We start from the raw sequence: 17,519 nt of genomic DNA, 5'->3' as shown, positions 1-17,519 counted from the left end.
GGAGAAAACCTGCCGCCCCTTTTTGTCGGGAGCCTTGAAGACTGAGCCAGTACTGTACACCGTTTCCATGGTAACTGAATGGGTGAATAAGAACTCTGTGTTGGTGTTGAGGGATGAGGGAGAGGAACAGGCCTCATTAGTGGACCCTTAGGCAAGCTGGATTGTTAATTACAGACGGATGGAATGAGAGCATCACACTTAGTCATTTGAGTCCTGTATGTGTGATACACAACATATGAAAGGATACTGCCCTTTTACATTGCCCTTATTAGCTTTTATTGTCGTTGAACTGGAAAAACTGTATTGCCTAGATGGCAACATTGTCTAAGTGGTTGGCCTGTAAAGAATAGTTCAAGCTATGCAACATTTAAGTTGTGTATTATCCATCTTTTAGACTTTTATGCAGCAGAATCAACACTATATTGTCTTTTGTGTCTGCGTTTATAATCCTCAGACAGTGTAATCCCAGACGGCACTACATCAGTGCACTGATGAGACAGAGAGTGCTCTTAAGAGCCTTCATTACTAAGGCAATGAGTCAGTAATTTCCAGAAACACAACGAAAAAGCAGTTTTCATATAATGTGTACGAAAAATGCAAACTCTGTGACATTTATTGCTTCTAAAAATGGTAGTGGATTCATTTTTAGAATCCATGATTGCTTGAATTAATTACTTTTGCCTTGGGCTGAAAATAGCATATCAGGGTTTACATGTACATGGGCCTATATATATATATATATATATATATATATATATATATATATATATATATATATATATATATAAAATGTGTTAAATGTAACAATAGTTGTTTTGTTTGCCAGCTGATAAGACCGTGTTTTATGTGGCTCACTTACATAGCAGAATAATGCATTCGATTTTTGTTACCCAGCTCTGTCGCAGTCCTGCTGTTTAAATCGTTATCTGCTTCTAGCAGTTTGTGACCTGTTTCTAAGTGGAGTAATAATGGTTAAAGTCTACTTCCCCTAAAAAAAACTGTGAACATTAGAAGCCATATTAGAGAATTTTACCTGTGGAAAGGGGAAATTAAGAGTCAGAGTATCATGAAGAAACTAAAGTTGTTTGCTATTTTTGTACAAATTCTTGTAATAGAACTGTCAAATAATATATTGTTTTTATAGTTCATTTAATGCATGCAAGGCAATAAAAAATAATCATTAACAAATATATTTGCAATCAGCCTGAAGAATTCCATCAGGGGCTTTAACATTTACTGCGTGTTTTTCCATAGTTGACTTGTTGAGCTTTGATAATTAAATACAATTTCACCAAAGACTGCAGATGACTTAACTGTTGTTCAAAGTACCATTTGGGTCTTGAGTGTTAAACACAGACACCTGTGCTATTGCGCAGGACGCAACAGAAAGTAGTAGTTATGTCAAAAAAGGTAAATATGTTAACTTTGTGTAAATGAATCAATCTAATGATGTAAGATGTATTTTATTGAATTAAAGCTAACGTGTTTACTTTAGCAGCCCTGATTAGGTATACCTATTTATTAACATGAGCTGAACAAATTTCTGTGACCAATTTTAACAAATTCATTCTGTTCGTGTATTACATTAATAATACCCTGTGGATCTGTTATGACTGTCGTCATGGTTACTAAGGCTAATAAGTCTAAGTAAAGATGCCTGTAATTTTATTTTAAATGGATGAATCTCTGGCGCTGGAATGGAAATGAAACTTAGAGCAATGGTCGGGAATTGTGAGTCATATATTGGCTAGCTTGGCTCTTTGTTGATCTATAAGTGTCATGCGTGATCCACACAGAAGGGTGTGGGGGTGTATGTGTGGTCGTGTGTCAGTCCTACACACTCACTGCTCATGATTTATCATTGCTGTCCACGTTCCTCCACACTTCCTGAAATGCCCCTTTTAATACCTTCTCTACTATCTTTCAGCTTCTCAATCATTTTCAGACTCATCCACCTTGCCTTTATCACTCCATCAGCAATATAGGCCCTTTCTAGTGTTACTTTTATTGCATTAGCACTCTTTAGGTATTGTAAATCAGAGGATTCATAGGATTCATTAAAATACAGCACCAAATTGAATGCAGTTAATCATGCCAAACCACACCTAGGCTACTGAAAGCAGGCGGAACAGATTTCAAGTGTCTTTTTATAGAGACACGCTATTAAAAGTTTTGCTACTTTTGACTTGGCACAAAGTTTGAAAAATGTTGCGTTTATGGTGCGACAGTAAAAACAGTGAGATGCAATGGCCAAAGACATCAGTCTGCATGTGCACATGGATCAATCATTTCAAAATAGTGGAGAATTAAAACAAGAACACCATCTGTGTGAACGTCCCTAAATCTACCCATGTTGATAACAAAATTATTGTAATATGCAATTGATTGCATTTAATTCAATAATGAATCAACATATGTATTTAATTTAATTAAAGATATAACCAATTGATAACCCCAATTTTCATTCAAATAAGATGAGAAATGTGTTTTATAGGGAATCACGTAATCTAATGAAGACATAGATTTGTGTCACAGATTTGCCTACACTTTAGTGTCATAAACCACAAGTGTTTAGTGATATGATTATGGATTAGTGTGTGTGTTCATATAGGGCTGTGGTTTTAGTGTAAACAAGACAGTGTGAGTAAGAGAGACAGTTATACAGGGAGGTAGACAGCTGCTGTTTGTTCATAGGTGTTTGCAGCCTGCCGGATTGTGATGCAATCTGATTCCGAGCTGTTGCTAGGCAACAGCTTAGAAGGGCTCTGACGTCTGTAGTGTGTTGGCTGGTGCTCCTGTGACACAGCGTGCATCGAGGCAGCATTAATTTATATTCACCCTTTGCTATATTGAAAGCACAACAACTAAACATTATATTATATGTTTATCCTTGTTCAAATTTCCTTGTTTAAAATGTTTTAAAAGATGTACAGTAATTTCAAATCTGATGATTGCAACACACTCCAAAAAATATGAGATGGGGCAATTTAAAACTAATAACAATTTGACGAGTTGAAATAAAAGACCATGTGAAACAGGAGATGTTAAACAGGTGATGCAATCATGTCATAGTATATAGGGAGCCTCCAAAAACAGCCCAGTCCTTCAAGAGCAAGGATCATTCGAGACTTGTCAGTTTGACAAAAGATGCTAATATTCAGCAAATAAGCCAGCACTTTGAGAACAATGTTCCCCAAAGACAAATTGGAACGATTTTGGCCATGTACAGTGCACAATATATTTAAAAGATTCAAGGAATCTGGTCAAATCTCTGTGCGTAAATGGTGAGACGAAAACCATTTCTGAATGTGTGTGATCTCCGATCCCTCAGACAGCACTGTCTTAAAAAACATCATTCATCTGTAATGGATATCATGAATTTGGGCTTGTGATTATTTTAGTAAGATTTGTTAGTCAACACCACTCGATGCTGCATCCACAGATTACTATGCAAAGCAGAAGCCCTACATCAACACTGTCTCATTTTAGATGGAAAGTAGAACAGTGGAACCATGTTTTTTGGTCTGATGAGTCCACATTTCAAATAGTTTTTGAAAAACACAGCCGTTGTGTTCTCCGTGCCAAAGAGGAAAAGGACTATCTAAGCTGTTATCAGCATCAGGTCCAAATGCCAGGACCTGTATGGGCCAGGAGTGTGTCAGTGCCCATGGCATGGGTAACTCGCACATCTTTGAGGGCACCATTAATGCAGACAGATACAGTACTGTGCAAAAAGTTTTAGGCACTTGTGAATAACTTTCAAAGTGAGGATTTCTTAAAAAAAGTATGACATAAATAGTTTTCATTAATCAATTAATGTCCGTTTAATTTCAGCAAAAAGAAAAATAGCTAAATCAATATTTGGTGTGAACACTTTTGCCTTCAAAACAGCACCAATTCTCCTACTTGCACCTGGACACAGTTTTCCTTGGTTGTTGGCTGATAGGATGTTCCAAGCTTCTTGGAGCATTCACCACAGTTTAGTCTCAATTAATTCTGTCTTTTTGTGTAATCCCAGACTGACCCGATGTTCAGTGGGGGGCTCTGTAAGGGCCATGACGTCTGTTCTATTTGAGTCTAAAATGTATATTTCCTATTGACACACTAAAGTAGCAGATATAAATAACTATCTTAAGAAGCCTGATTTTGTGAAACATCATAGTAGATCATGTACACATTTTGGAGTAACATATACTGCCATCCAGCACCGTCTTTTCCAGGGACGTCCCTGCATTTTCCTGTTGGAAATCTTCAAAACATATTCTGGCTGAATAAGCAGAGTGCAGATGCTAGATTGACCTGCCTGCTGTCCTGACCATCTCCAATTGAGAATGTGTGGTGCATTATGAAGTGCACAATACAGCAACGAAGACCCCGTACAATTGTGCAGCTGAAGATCTGCATAAGGGATGAATATGGGAAAATTCCACTTTTTAAACTTAACAAAGTTGTGTCTTCTAGGGGTGTAACAGTTCTCTTTAAAAAAAAAAAAAATGACCGTATGGTTCACCACCCATGTTTTTATAAGCATTTGCTCCACTGTTCATCTCTAGTTTAATAACGCATCTGGATCATACAGTTTGGCAAAGAAAATAAAGCGGCAAATAGACATGTGCAGCTGTAACCTCCGCTAATGCACCTGCATCGCTCTGCCTGTTTCACGTGGGTCAACTTTCTACAGAGAGAAGCTGTTCTATTAACTGTATGCATGTTAAATCAGTTGATCACATCACAGTTCTGCATGCGTTAGTGTGGAGTTGAAAATGGCAAGCTGAGAAAACAAGCCGCAAGATAGAGAATCAATTCAAGTCTCCTGTCTGGGAACTTTTTCTTTTGCTGTCAATCAAAACAGCGATGGTCAAAAAACATTTACAAAACAGGTACTGTTTGCAGACATTGCTCGACGCGAGTGCTGTATACTGGTAATACATCAATGTTTGAATATTTATTTATGCTGACACAGTGCGCACAGAGCCGCAGGTGCACCCAAAACTGCACGCAGACACAATCCCTTCATTTCTAAACGGGTACTCGGAGCTAGTTCAGACAGACATATAAAAATAACTAAAGTGCTTGGAGTGTTCATTGCCAAAGTTATGTTGCCCTACTACGTTGATGAAGATGTGTGATTTCCACGTATGGTTAAAGCACTCATGTTGTGTTACGACATACCTTCTAGCATCCATTTTAACAACGTTTTTCCTTCTATAGTGATGAATGTTCCGAATGTTGAATATATGTTGAGTACGAAATTAACTTTATGTTGATGCATGTAGCATAAATGCAGATATTACATTAAATGTTGAGTTAGTAATTGGAGAATAAATTATTATTTTTTTGGTTAAGGATACAAATGAAAATTAACCATGGTTTTATTCAGTAATACAGTAGTAGCCATATAGGAACCATGGCTTTACTATAGTAATATTGGAGTAGCCATGACTGAAGTAACAATGACTTTTGTCACCATTGATTTCTTGGCAGAAATCATAGTTTTGATAGAATTAACCATTGTTTTACAACAGTCATACTGTAGTTTCCATATAGTAACCTTGATTTTACTGTAGTATTGTTACAATGACAGTAACCATGTTCATTTTGTGGATACTATGATTTTACTACAAATACCATGGTTAAACTATGGTTACTGTTGTAAAACCATAGTGATTTGTAGTGAGGGCAAATCTCTTGAAGTGTCTGCTACCAAACAGAATGTTTACTTAGGATTTGTCAGTAATATCTTTTTTCTGAACACAACAAATACCGAACCATACCGAAACCTTGACTCTTAAAACCGTGATACAAACCGAACCTTGAGAAATTTGAACCGATACACCCCATTCAGTGCCTAAATGCTTAAGTGCTTTTAAAAGAAATGGTTGTTTCACAGTATTAAACACTAGACTGTCCCAACTTTTATTGGAGTGTGTTTCAATATAGCAAAGGGTGAATATCATTTACAAATCACTCCTTTTTGTTTTATTAGCATTTTTTGGAATTGGAGTTGTATTAAAAAACATATTTATGTGTAGGGCTGAAACGTTTCGTTGTCGATTATTCATTTGAGCTCATTTAACGTAACGCGAGATCACATAAACCTGCAACGAGGACGCGTGAGAGCAGCACTGCAGTTCGCGCCTGACTGAGGAGGAAGAATTACACAGATCACAGTCCAGATGCACTCTAAACTTTCACAGCTTCAGGTGATGTAGATCGCAAAGTATGAGGGAATTATACAAAAATACAGAAGCACTCTCGTTGTGGAATAAGTGGATCTGCTGCTCTGCTGTATCAAAACTTGCATATCGAGCATTCTTCAAAGGAAACACCCCGACGTTAGATCTTTAATGCAGTTATATTTAATGCATTATAGATGTATTCAATAATATAAGTTCAAATAATAAGGAAACAGATCAGGTAAATACTACAAACTTCGAAGCATTTCTCTGTGCGGTCAGCACCTCGTCTAGGAGTTGTGCAAATGTCCCGATCTAAGGGGGAGAGATTGAAACGGCACCCTACTGAGTCACACTCACACGCACGCTTGCTGCAGCTCGTGAATTATTGTATCATAATACAGTATATGTGTCACTGTGCATTTCTTTACGTGAAGAAAATTGGCTTTTTATTTTGGCTTGTTTTCCAATATAAATATCTAAAACTCCTTTAAAACAACATACATTTTCAACGTACATACTGAGGTTTGTCCTCCGCCACCCAGATTGAGGCGAGTCACTACGCCACCATGAGAACCTAGAGTGCATTGGGAAATGGGCATTTTCCCAATGCCCATTTTTTGAAAAACCAAAAAAAGATGCATTCACCCGAGAAGCAGCATATAAGATATTTAGACTTGCTTTTAGAGAATAGGTCTTGAATATCAGTATATTTTCTCTTTACTGCACTCGCAGAAGTATAACCAAGTGAAAAAATACACTTATATACAAAATACACTTATATTTAAGATTTTCTCTTAACCCTTGTGTGCTGTTTGGGATGTTTTCAGCCACTAGGGGGTGCTGTTGAGTCGTAATTTGGCCATAACTTTCTCCGTGTTTCAGCAAATGGAATGATTTTTGGTGACAAATCTTATTTTCACACATATTTTAGGAAAACGCTTTGAAAATTTTCAAAAACTCAACAGTACACTGTGGGCAAATTCACTACCCTTTCGTTATGTTTGTGGCTGAAAACAGCCACTACTTTAAACTGCTGTAAAAATGTATCAGATAAATATTTTTTTCAATTTTTTTTTGCATAAATCTATTAATCAACCTCAATCCTGTTCAAAACTACTAAATGTTTAAAAAAAAAAAAAAAATCATCAGGATTTTAACTCTTTAATTGCCAAATTCATAAATGATGTCACTGATTTGGGGGAAAAAAACATACAAAATGACGTATTTTCAATATAAAATGTGATTGTGGACTGGATTTTTTTTAACCTTTTATCACAGTCTTGGACATGTCAAAGATTAGAAACAACATTGATTTCGATGCATTGTTAGTTTTTGTAACTAGATGCATAGTATCTTTTTCTCCCTCATTTACTGTTCGTGGCCGTTTTTGCCCCATTAACTTCCATTATAACCACATTTTTTGATTGCAAAGCCATGACACCATATAATCATGCATTTTTGATTGTTTGTGGTTTCCGTGTTGGGAAGAAGTAAAATTTGTAATTTTTACTGTTGATAACCACGTGACACCATTAACCCTTTAGATAGGCCTGTGCAAAAAAAAGCTTAGTTTCTGGCTTTTATATGGAGTTATATGGAGAATAATAGCATATTAAAAAATAACGTCTGTGGCCACCGATTGGTCCTCCTTCTGCAGCTGTAGGTGCCGACAACCTACAAAAATAAAAGAACAAGAAAAGAATAAGTACAGATTTCATAATAAGTATTTTTGAAGCTGCACATGACAATGAGAATAATCATGCAAACATTGTCAAAACACAAAAAGTATCTCCTAAATTTATCTCTAACAAGCACATGAATTCAAGTAAAAATTAACAGGAATAGGATGCATGTAGTAACAAATGTGTAATGGCACATACCTTGTCTAGATTGTCGACACCTCCCTTGCAGCGGTTGTAATCTGCAATTATCTCTGGCTTCTTTTTGGTCCCTCTGTCACCACTGCTTTGCTGACAATGAGGTCAATCATCTCCTCTGTGAAAAACAGATTAAACACAGAATCCATGTTCTGGACCCTTGCGATGGCATAGCGGTCGGCCCTGGAGTCACGCCTCTGGCAGGCTGAAGAAAGGGAGTTGTCTCCGCGTTGGTGGAAAACCACACTCGCCGTTTCTTCCAATCCAATGGAAGCTAGAGAGGATGATGAGGGTGCCACATCCAAATCAGGATCTGACTCTGCTGAGTCTGTGGTGTCAGAGGAGAAGACAATACATCCTGCAGCTCGCTGGAGGGGTCAGGCTGCATTATCATCTCTAAAACTTCACTACAAGTCAAGCCCTTTCTCATGTTGCTTGCTGCTCTTCTCACCATCAAATGACCAGCAGGCTTGCATGCAAGTGTTTAAATCCACTTGCTTTGTTTTTGATTACTCTGCATTTCTCACCATCAAAAGGCACTTTGTTTTTGTTTACTCCATGTAGTTCTGAGAGCTGAGGTGCATGTTTTGATTTTCTCAGACGCAACAAGGTGAGTTCTCACACTCTCACACTCTCTCTCTCTCTCTCTCTCTCTCTCTCTCTCTCTCTCTCTCTCACACACCAACACACACACACACTTTAATATGCTATTATTCTCCATATAACTCCATGTGAAAGCCAGAAACTAAGCTTTTTTTTTGCACAGGCCTATCTAAAGGGTTAATGGTGCCACGTGGTTATCAACAGTAAAAATTACAAATTTTACCTCTTCCCAACAGGGAAAACCACAAACAATCAAAAATGCATGATTATATGGTGTCATGGCTTTGCAATCAAAAAATGTGGTTATAATGGAAGTCAATGGGGCAAAAACAGCCACGAACAGTAAATGAGGGAGAAAAAGTTAAAATCTGAAGCTGCACAAAAACTAACAATGCATCGAAACCAATGTTGTTTCTAATCTTTGACATGTCCAAGACTGTGATAAAAGGTAAAAAAAAATCCAGTCCACAATCACATTTTATATTGAAAATAGTAGTTTTGAACAGGACTGAGGTTGATTAATAGATTTATGCAAAAAAAATTGAAAAAAATATTTATCTGATACATTTTTACAGCAGTTTAAAATAGTGGCTGTTTTCAGCCACGAACATAACGAAAGGGTAGTGAATTTGAACAATACACAAGGGTTAAAGCAAGTCTAAATATTTTATATGTTGCTTCTCAAGTAAATGTAATTTTAGATTATTTTAAATGGAAAACGAGACAAAAATACTTTTCTCGTTTTTTTTGTAGTGAATTTCTTTACTGAATTAAACTTCATCTTTTCTTTTTCCTTTAATTCATTGAATGTAATTTAGAGGTATTTTTAAAAGATGATTTTGTCCTCTTTATTGTTAGTAATGTTTAATACATTTTTAAGTCGGGCACAAGCTGAATAATGGGTTTAGAGCTAATGATTAATCGTTGCAATAATCGCAGTATAATCGAATAATCGTTAAGTTGCAGCCCTATTTATGTGTGTTAGATAGGGATGGGAATTGAATCGCAGGAGTTTAACGATTCAGGTTCTGAATCCTCCTTATGATTCTGATTCCTTATTGGTTCCATTAACGATTCTCAATTTTGAGGAAGAAGTATTTGGAAAAAATAAATTATGGGATAATATCTAAACAAAAAAAAAAAGTGCTAACATATATATTTTTTTCTTTTTCTATAAATTTCCACTGATTGCAACAAAAGACGTAACGTTTATGTCTATATTTAACTATACATTGCAATATGAACAACAAGTCATTATCTATACAGACTTAACACTGTAACAGCTCTTGTTTCATTTCAAGCTGGGCATGATGGAAGACAGAGACACTAAAAAGAACCTGCTCATTAGAGTCATTCGATCTGGAATCGAACTGGTCGCAGTGTGTTTCGTGCTGTAGATTCAAAAGAACCAGCTGAAAATGGAATGGTATTATACTGGTCGTGCTGTGTTTTGTGCTGTAGATTCAGCAGAGGGGTAGCGATACTGCTCATTCATGCAGCAAGAAACACTGTCAAGTATTTAAATCCTGTGTTCCCTCCACATTGACGGAAAAATGCATGTCCAAGAACAGTTAACTGAATAAATGTTTTTTAAATTATTGGTTCCCATATGTTTTTTTTTTTTTTAAATGGTGCTAGTTTAGAATATGAACCAGTTCTTGGTTCCTACCCCTATTCTTAGATATCTAAAAATATTCCCTACTAATATTGCACATCTCAATTAGAAACTTAATGTTAGGAGTTGAATCACCAAATACTGTCTATTAGTGTGGTACAAACAGAAACTTTGATGTTAAAACAATGTCTATTGTATTTTTAGTTTAGTTAGTTTTAGTTAGACAGTATCTTTAAAGTCCTGGAGAAAAAAAATGGGTCACTTTATCTGATTTTGTGGGGTAGGGAACATGAAAGGCAGAGGAAATTAACAAAAAAAGAATCTGCCCTCATTCTGCTTTCTGCTTATTAAGCTTTGGCAATGTAAAAACAGTGCACATGGTACTAATGAGGACTTCTGATGTGTGGCATAAAAACCCCAAACCATAACTCAAACGTGCCATTCACTGTTCCATTTAAACCTCAACCCTAATCTAGAGAGGGAGACAGAAAAACACAAAGCCACAGGAGGGTATTTGAGTTTTAAATATACTCACTTTATCGTTCCTCATAAATATATATACCACAAACCAGAGGGTGTTGTGGGCTGCTTCAAAATGGTTTTTAGCTCAAATAATGTACTATTGATACAAGCTATTTCACATCAGATAAACAGTCTTTTGGAGATATTGCCCATATCCTCTTGATAGAAAACGGCATTTTATCTTTCATACCACTTCAGTTATATCACCCATTCTAAAGTGTCAGTATGCCATAAAAACAAATCACAAGACTAAATACATTACATAAATACGAAATACATAATACAGTGCATTTAGAGAATTAGTCTCCTTGTCTTCTGTAAACAGAATGTGATTAGTTTGCCATGTTAGATTATAACAAAAGCACGTTTTGTCGGCTCTTATGTGTAGTGTTCGTGTGGCTAGAACGGTTGGACACCATTTCTAACAGAGAAAAATAAACAGAGATGGTTTAAGTCACAGGATTCATTTTCATATGATTTAGATTTGGTTTTGATCGCTTATTTAGCTTCTAACAAAGTAAAATTTGCTTTGCCAAACATGCTTGATGTTGGGGAGCATCATTGGGCAACAAGCCCCCTTTGACCTTCAGACATCGACCTGCCCTAAAATAAGCAGTATTGTTATTAATCCATGTTCATCTCGGTACAGCTGTACCTACAAATCCTGTTTACCTGGTTTGCAGGGGTTTGTTTTCCCACCCTGGGTGGAATCGTTCTTTCAGGATTGGAATTGATTAGTGCCTCCCCTCGCTGTAATCTAGTCTGAACCTGACTGAAATCACAAATGATCCCAATTCCTCCTTTAAACCACCTCTGCAGACTTTCTGCAATCCGCTGGTGATATTTTCATGTCTTTAAAGAACATCTCTTGCAGTGTTTCACTTCTCAGTCAGGTGGCTTTACTCCCAGTGTCCGTTTGTCAGATATGGATGGTAGTAGATTTGGTTTATGGGGGCTTTTAGTCACATCTCTTATCTGTGCGGTGCAGAACATCCCATGCAGCAGATACTGTACTGCGGGTGACTTTTATTGTTTGGTGTGACTTAGTTTACCTGACTGCCATCTTATGCCATATGCTACAAATGTAGATGCTGATATCAACCTTATGTTAAAGGGACAGTTCAGCCAAAAATACTGTCGTTATTTACTCAGTCTCGTTTTTCCGAACCCATATAACTTTCTTCTGTGAAACACAGATGATGTCAGGGAGAATGCCTCAGGCATCATTCACTTTCATATACAAGTATGATCTAGATTGAATGTTGGAAATGAATGAATGAATGTTACATTATATAGCGCTTTTCTGATAATACACACAAAGCACTTTACATAGTGAACAGGGGACTCTCCTCAACCACCACACGTGTGCAGCATCCACCTGGATGATGTGACGGCAACCACAGTGCACCAATACGCTCACCACAAACCAGCTATTGGTGGAGAGGAGAGAGTAGAGTGATAGAACCAGTTCATGGATGGGGATTATTAGGAGGCAATGACTGATGAGGGTCAATGGGGTGAATATGGCCAGTACACCGGGATTACACCCCTACTCTTTTCGAGAAGTGTCCTGAGATTTGTAGAGTCGGGTTTAACGTCACATCTGAAGGACGGTGCCTTTTTACAGTACAGTGTCCCTGTCACTATACTGGTGCATTAGGACCCACACAGACCCCACACAGACCGAAGGTTGAGCACCCCCTCTACCGGAGGTATTAGGGAGATGGACTCATTATCATGGGCTGTGATAATCCATACAGGCTATTATCCAGGTCTAAGGTCAAAACAGCTGGAGTATGAATGTGTGAATTATTGATTGGGGTCAATGGGGTTAGTGCTCCTGAAGGCATATCATTACATTAGTGTTCAGCATACCTGCCAAAACTCTCGATTTTACCGGGTTTCTCCCGTTTTTCCACCCCTCCTCCCGCTTAACTCCCGATTTACAATTTCTCCTGATTATCTCATGATTTTATGCATCCACACTTTGCTCATCAGAATGTATTATTAGACCTACAGGTAGGGTTGCCACCTGTCTTGTAAAATATGCAATCGTCCTGTATTTAAACATGAAATGATGTGTCCCGTATCGAATCAATACGGGATGTGATTTTTCCCATAAGCTGGACAGATAGTAATAATATAAATTGTTAGACTATACTGTTTAAATAGTTAACAGTTTATTTCTGAGATGATATCTGGACACCATTGGTGGAAGTAACGAGGTCATGTGACAGCAATGTAACACACTACTCTTTGTTACTGTTTGTATACAACAAAAAAATAGGCCTGCAAATCCATTTTGTTCCATTCAGTGGACATTTAACCTGCAACTAATGTGCCCAAACGTTCAACAACACTTACAGCTTTGGCCACTTGGGGGGCAGTGATTTCAATTTCATTACATTCAGACTACTTCAGCAGCCAAACTTTTGGCCTACTCTTGCCGAATTCACAGTGTGATAATTCTGATTTTTCAGTGGCAATAACAATATCTAAAGAAGTGTGTGGCCCTTGGCCGATATAATGCTGAATCATAATACAATTGAATGACAACACATGAGATGTTCACAGATTTCCTTAAATTAACTCTTTATTTTATACAATATTCACTCAAAAGTCACAAAAATGTTATATAATCCATTGAAGGACACTGTTCTCTCAAATTGGCCAAATATTGGCAGATATATCTGTTTTGACAGTTTTGTCCTTTTGCCAGGAGCTGAGGATGTGGTGATGGCCTTCTCAAGATCAGAGACTGAGGACAGAAGACAGTGACCTCTCGCCATGCCAAGTCACTACAGCTGAATACCACACAGCACTGTTGACTGATGGAGAGGGTGGAGCCTGAGATAGGAGAGGGGCAGGGCTTTGCTGCATGTCAGTTGCCCCACTGCCCTTCACTTCCCCATTTCCCTCCTCGTCCTCACACTAACTATTACACTATCGGGGGCTGCGGCTTCACTACCTGATGAATTACAGCAAATGAGTCCCAAAAGAGTCTCCGCTGGGATATATTTGATTTGTGTTTTGGAGGATTTGTTTATTTTTTTTTTTGGTTCCCATGAGAGACTGAATGGACCAAGAGCTTCATTTGTCTGGTCAAACCAAGAAAGAATATAAAGAGCCTTATGGGTTGTGTCATTAGAAACAACCTCAGTTTAATCTTGTTCCTTTGTTTTTTATTGTAGTAGAAGTTTCTTTTTTTATTGTTATTATAGGAATCCAGTGGGTCATGGAGGTAGGTTTTTTTTTTTTTTTGGTTTTCAGTTGTTTAGCAGTTGTTTCCATCATAATGGAATTGAAATATTAATCTTGTTGATTAGGCTTGAGAATTACTTCAAAACGGACGAGGCCCGTATGCGAGCACACACTCACTGAATGAGTTACACAAATTACCTGATGTATCATTATCTCTTTTTTTCAATGTTTGGATTAATGTGAAATTTTATAGCCTTTTTTTTTTTTTTTTTACAGAGCTTGAGAAAAAAAAAAAAAGTAGAAAAGTGACCGAGTTGTGCTTTATGTAAAATATTTCTAAAGGTATCTAATGAATGTCTTAGATCCTTATTTATTTTTCCAGTGTCTTAAAATTTAGTAATAAATACGATCCCACCCCCAATAAACTTTTTAAATTCTGATTTTAACAATGTTTTGAGACAAATTACCATACAAACCATAATATACAGAAATTCTTGAGCACATCAACGGAAATAGCCACAGCCTTAATAATAATAATAATAATAATAATAATAATAATAACAGAATGTGCCATACTTTGACATGTTACCATATATTTGACTGTCTAATACAGTGATTCAGTGGTGCTAGTGAAAGACACATTTTCTAATTAACATCAATGGGGAATACAAGCTTGTGGTAATTAAGAGAACTCTAAACAGCCCTCTTACTTGAAGGGATATTTCACCCAATCTAGGGATAGTTACTCACCCTAAAGTTGTTCCAAACCCACAATCATTTTTACTATTTAACAGTTCAATTAAATAGATTTTTTGGCCTTTGACCTTTTTGGTAACATTATGTTCAGTATGTAATGTGTATTCATGTTTTGTTAACTTGCTTACAAAATTATTGTATCTTTAGCGTCTTGAAATGCCACATGCCTGCTTTGTGGTTTATACGGTGTATGTTCAAGTAGCTCTGTAATGGTTATGAGAGCCTTGCTGCATTAAACATCAATGTACATCTCTTTTTAAATCCTTTTGAACATTCTATGAAATTGGTTTTATAGTCCTCGCTAATAGCCTAATATTCCAGCAATAAGAATTTGATTGAATGTCTTTATTCACTGAGGCTACATGGCCAGCAGCCACATTATCACTCAACAATGACCGGAAAGGGCATCGGATTACATTTAACTGTTGTTTTAAAGTCATGTTTAAATCCTTAATTTGTCTATGCATTGTTTCTAAACATTCAGAAGCATATGAACTTGTCTTACTGCAATCATGTCAGGCTGAGTTTGTGGCCTTTTAGACTTTGAGTCATGAATGTCATTGTTTTTGAATTCTTGTTTAATTAATTTACATCATGGCATGTTGTCCTTACTCCCTTGAGCTGTAAAACTATTTAATGTGAATTGCTTTTTTTTTTTTTTTTACCGTTTTAAAATTCAATTGGGTAGTTGTTTTATGTCATATGGCTGTTGACTACGTCCCTTGACTTAAATGCATCTAAAATCTATATCAACTGAAACATTAAATGAGTTTAAAACTGCCTGCTGTGTTGGGTTCCAGTGGAATGTATTCTGAAATCATAAACTAGCAAGACTACAGTGCTCCAACCCATCTATCTTTGTGATAAGAACCAAGCTGGAAAAAGATTGCATTGTGCCGTCCGTCCGTACATACGTACACAAAGTTGAGACCTGACACAGAATGGAAGGGGAGTGAGGTTTATATAGAGGAGTTGATTGATGCAATGATTGGAGGCAGGTGTGGGTGATCAGTACTCAAGAGAGTGAGAGGGTTGAGTGAAATTGTTAGGTGGGTCAGAAGGATCCCTGACAAGATCATAAAAGTTGGCTTGTACAAAAACGTACAACTTTGACATGTATACAGAAAAATAAACAAACCAACAAACAATGTTATGATTTTTCTGAAGCTGAAGCACTAAACCTAACCCTAACCATGAAATCTAAACACTTACCCAAACCCTAAACCTAACCAGGATTAATGGGAAAATCCCTAGTGTTCAATGGGAGAAAGAGAAACATTGGGGTTTTGGACGAGCATTATTAAGATTTTTTTACTGAACTTGAACACCAAAACTAACCTTAAAATCTATCTGCTCACCCAAACCCTAAACCTAAATTGTTGGATAGAGGCAAGCTAAAATGTTATGCTTGTATTGTATTGGTTTGTTGATATGCTGATCTCTATGGGAATAAACGTTGTATGTTTTCATACGAGCCAAATCGTACAAATTATTACAAGTTTGCATGAGACTATAGATCCTATAGTTGCATAGATCCCTCCATTGCATTTTTGTCTCTGCCTCTAGTCTTTTTAATCACACTATTATTTGCAATAACATCAACAAACCGTTAACTTTGTCCTTATATATATTTAATTTTTTAGTGTTTATTAGCCTACCCATCTAAAGTTCAGGCTGCTGCTAACTGCAGATTAAAGTCTGTTTCCCCATCCTGATTACACGAATTCCCAATATAATAGTCAACATCTGTTCACCGTTTCTCCTGCCATCTTACACAGATGGTCAAATCCTGTGATTTAGAGGAGGCTGGCTGCGGGAATGAGGCTCCAGCTGCTGCAGAATTTAAATGGTATGAATCATCCTCAACTGGAACACCATTTTCAAATCATGACACTGAGAGACAACTCTGTCACCAGATTCAGCTAATTGTGCACCTATACCATTTCAGTTGGACATAAAGTGGGTGAAAACTGAAAAAAAAAACAAAAAACACTTTAATCTTGTTGAAGCCTCTTGCCTCAAGACGTAACTTCATGATTCATGATGTCTGTTTAGAGAAGTTGACTAATGGTTTGCTGTGAGAGGCATACTGTAAAATTGGACTGGTTTCTAGCCTTTTGGCTGACTTGAAAAGCTGTCCCGAGACTGTCTGGGAAGTGCAAAATTAAGGCCATTTTCAACCCGCAAGCCAAAGTGCCCAATTCTGATTTATTTTTAAGTGTGGACCATAACAAACATTAGCTTAGACAGGCAACACTAATACACTGACCCACATTCGTAAAGCATGTTCGTTAGAACATCAATGACAAATGTTAGATCATTAAACGTGATATCATCTTTTGTTATTAAATATATTAGAACTTCTATGCAATAGTATTAACATTTTAAAGGAATATTTTAGGTTCAATACAAGTTTAGCTCAATCGACAGCAGTTGTGGCATAATGGTAATTACCACAAAAAGTATTTTCGACTCATCCGTACGTTCCTTTAAAAAAGAAAAGAAAAATCGATGAATGTTACAATATTGGCCATCTTTTAAAAGACCTTGAAAATCAACAGAGTAAACCAAGTTTTCTATTGGTGCTGCACAGGGATATACACAGTAGTTATGTGAACAGGTGTTTTCACGTCATGTTTGTTATCATTTATTATATGGCACTTTTCCACTGCACGTTACGGTTCGGTTCGACTCGTCTCTACTCGCTTTACTTTTCTGAGTTTGCTTTTCCACTGCAGTTTACTGCCGCCACAACGTGGGTGGGAT

At 37.0% G+C, this 17,519-nt stretch overlaps 1 protein-coding gene across 1 annotated transcript in view; it reads left to right on the top strand.

The window, feature by feature from the left end:
* Positions 1-16,189, top strand: part of ctnnbip1 (catenin, beta interacting protein 1) — a 44,534-nt gene extending 28,345 nt beyond the window's left edge. The window contains exon 4 of the mRNA XM_052105717.1: positions 13,516-16,189. Coding sequence (XP_051961677.1) covers positions 13,516-13,574 — 59 coding nt within the window. The 3' untranslated portion in view covers positions 13,575-16,189. The remainder of the gene's footprint in view (positions 1-13,515) is intronic.
* The last annotated feature ends 1,330 nt before the right edge of the window (positions 16,190-17,519 follow it).

Source organism: Xyrauchen texanus, chromosome 35 (genome assembly GCF_025860055.1).
Source record: "Xyrauchen texanus isolate HMW12.3.18 chromosome 35, RBS_HiC_50CHRs, whole genome shotgun sequence".
Taxonomy (NCBI): Eukaryota; Metazoa; Chordata; class Actinopteri; order Cypriniformes; family Catostomidae; genus Xyrauchen; species Xyrauchen texanus.
This window is presented reverse-complemented; position numbering and strand designations above follow the sequence as displayed.